Genomic DNA, 2,614 nt, shown 5'->3' with positions numbered 1-2,614 from the left:
GATAGATTTTCACTGTAGGAGGAAAGGATGGGGTTAAGACAGAGGGTTGAGCACTGTCCTTTAAAAGAAACCAGAGGAGGTTATTTTCCTTGTACAATGGAGATGCCAGGTTAGTCATTTTGTTCTTATGTTTGCTCATTTATTTTTTTCTTAGGCTCAAGGCCATGGATGTATGGAACCATACCTCCCTGTCAGATTTCATCCTTTTGGGTCTGTTCAGCTACTCACCATATGACTTCTTCCTTTTTTCCCTTGTCCTTCTGGCCTCTGCTACAGCCCTGGCCGGCAACATCCTCTTCCTCCTGCTCATACAAGCTGACAGGTGCCTGCACACTCCCATGTACTTTTTTCTTAGTCAGGTCTCCATCATGGACCTCATCATGATGGGCACAGTGGTGCCCAAGATGGCAGCCAACTTCCTCTCGGGAAGTAAGTTCATCTCTCGGGGTGGCTGTGCCACTCAGGTCTTCTTAGTGGTCATGGTAGGAAGTGCTGAGTGCTCCCTCCTGGCAGTCATGGCCTATGACAGGTATGTGGCCGTGTGTCACCCCCTGCGATACCCTGTGCTCATGAACTGGAAGGCCTGCTGCCTGATGGCCTTTGCATCCTGGATGGTTGGAGTGACTGACAGTGTAATTTATGTGGGCATGGTCTTCAGCTTCCCCTACTGTGGCTCTCTCCAGGTGGACCACTTCTTCTGTGAGGTCCCCACCCTGTTGCGGCTCTCCTGTGCAGACACCTCGCTTTTTCAGGACCTCATCTATGCTTGCTGTGTAGTCATGATGCTGCTGCCCCTGGGGGTCGTTGTGGCTTCCTATGCCCGGATCCTCATGGCTGTGATTAACATGCCCTCCACTGAGGGGAAACAGAAGGCTCTGACTACTTGCTCCTCGTACCTGACTGTGGTGGGTCTTTACTACGGGGGTGGCCTATTTAACTACATGCAGAAAGCTTCTGCTAGGACGCCAGCAGAAGACAGAGCCATCTCCACCTTCTACACCATCGTTGCTCCAATGCTCAACCCACTCATTTACAGCCTGAGGAACAGGGAGGTAATGAGGGCCTTTAAGAAGGTCCTGGGACATGGAGAGTGTAGACATGCCCACCCTTCTGAGGCTTCCTCTCTTGTTCTGCTCCTTCTGCAAGCTCAGACTCTCTTGTGGCACATCCTCCTCTGTACTCATCAGCCCCTTCAGTCTGGTTGGGGTGAAGCTACGAGCTGAGTAATCTGAAAGCGTTTGGATGGAAGATGTCAAGGAAACATGGTAGTTATCCGTTTCACAATGAGTCTTTCCTCCATGAACACTCCTGTTTCCATGCAGTGAAGTCTCATAAATACATTTTTACCTTTTCCCCAGAATTGCCAGGGACAGTCTTTCTTCTGATCTGCATGCTAAAAGTGAGCAAGGAGTGAGAACCAATTTAGAACTCACTGTCCACTGAAATGTGGTACATAGGTTAGAGGTAGAGTCTGACAGGTAGGAGCTGAGCAACCTGGACAATGTTATTTCTTATTATCTGTAACATCATAGTTACCTGTAAAGTCCAATGTTTTCTGGCACTAACTACTAGTTACTTATTATAATACAAACTCCATTTCAGTCTATCTTATGTTAGTAGGCAATGTAAAGAGTTTTGTGCCTTCTTGAAATTGTACATTAAATATGCCAAAGTATCAAATATCAAAAACAGCCAGAACATTTTTATAGTCTTTCTGTCAGTATAACACCAGACGAAAAAAAGACACAAAGGTTCCTTGCAGTCAGGTTATTTGGGGATCTATTGACCAAAGTATTATGGCTCTAGCAACAGTCCTTCTAATGATTATTCAGGGTTGATTTCCTTTAGGATCCACTGGTTGAATCTCCTTGCTGTCCAAGGGACTCTCAAGAGTCTTCTCCAGCACCACAATTCAATTGCACGAACTTTTCAGCACTCAACTTTCTCTATGATCCAACTCTCACATTCTTACATGACTACTGGAAAAACCATAGCTTTGACTATACAGACCTTTGTCAGCTAAGTAATGTCTCTACATTTTAGTATGCTGTCTAGTTTTGTCATAGCTTTTCTTCCAAGGAGGAAATGTCTTTTAATTTCACGGCTGCAGTCACCATCTGCAATGACTTTGGAGCCCAAGAAAATAAAATTTGTCACTGCTTCCACTTTTCCCCCTCCTATTTGCCATTAAGTGATGAGACTGGGTACCATGATCTTAGTTTTTTGAATGTTGAGCTTTAAGCCAGCTTTTTCACTCTTCTCTTTCACCCTCATCAAAACACTCTTTAGTTCCTCTTCAGTTTCAGCCATTAAAGTGGTATCATTTGCATATCTGAGGTTGTTGATATTTCTCCTGACAATCTTGACTCCAGCTTGTGCTTTATCCAGGCCAGGATTTCGCATGATGTACTCTGCATAGAAGTTAAATAAGCAGGGTGACAATATACTGTGTTGTACTCATTTCCCAATTTGGAACCAGTCATTTGTTCCATGTAATGTTATAACTGATGCTTCTTAACCCACATACAGATTTCTCAGGAGACAGGTCATGTGGTCTGGTATTCCCAACTCTTTAAGAATTTTCCACAGTTTGTTGTGATCCACATAGTCAAAG

The 2,614-nt window shown here is 44.6% G+C and overlaps 1 protein-coding gene across 1 annotated transcript; it reads left to right on the top strand.

Moving 5' to 3' along the window:
* OR2O3 (olfactory receptor family 2 subfamily O member 3) lies at nt 1-1,223 on the top strand. The gene has a single exon (XM_002689048.6). The coding sequence runs from the start codon at nt 165-167 to the stop codon at nt 1,221-1,223; it is 1,059 nt and encodes a 352-aa protein (XP_002689094.2). The 5' UTR covers nt 1-164.
* Nucleotides 1,224-2,614: the final 1,391 nt, after the last annotated feature.

The sequence above is a fragment of the Bos taurus genome, chromosome 7 (genome assembly GCF_002263795.3).
Source record: "Bos taurus isolate L1 Dominette 01449 registration number 42190680 breed Hereford chromosome 7, ARS-UCD2.0, whole genome shotgun sequence".
NCBI lineage: Eukaryota > Metazoa > Chordata > Mammalia > Artiodactyla > Bovidae > Bos > Bos taurus.
This window is presented reverse-complemented; position numbering and strand designations above follow the sequence as displayed.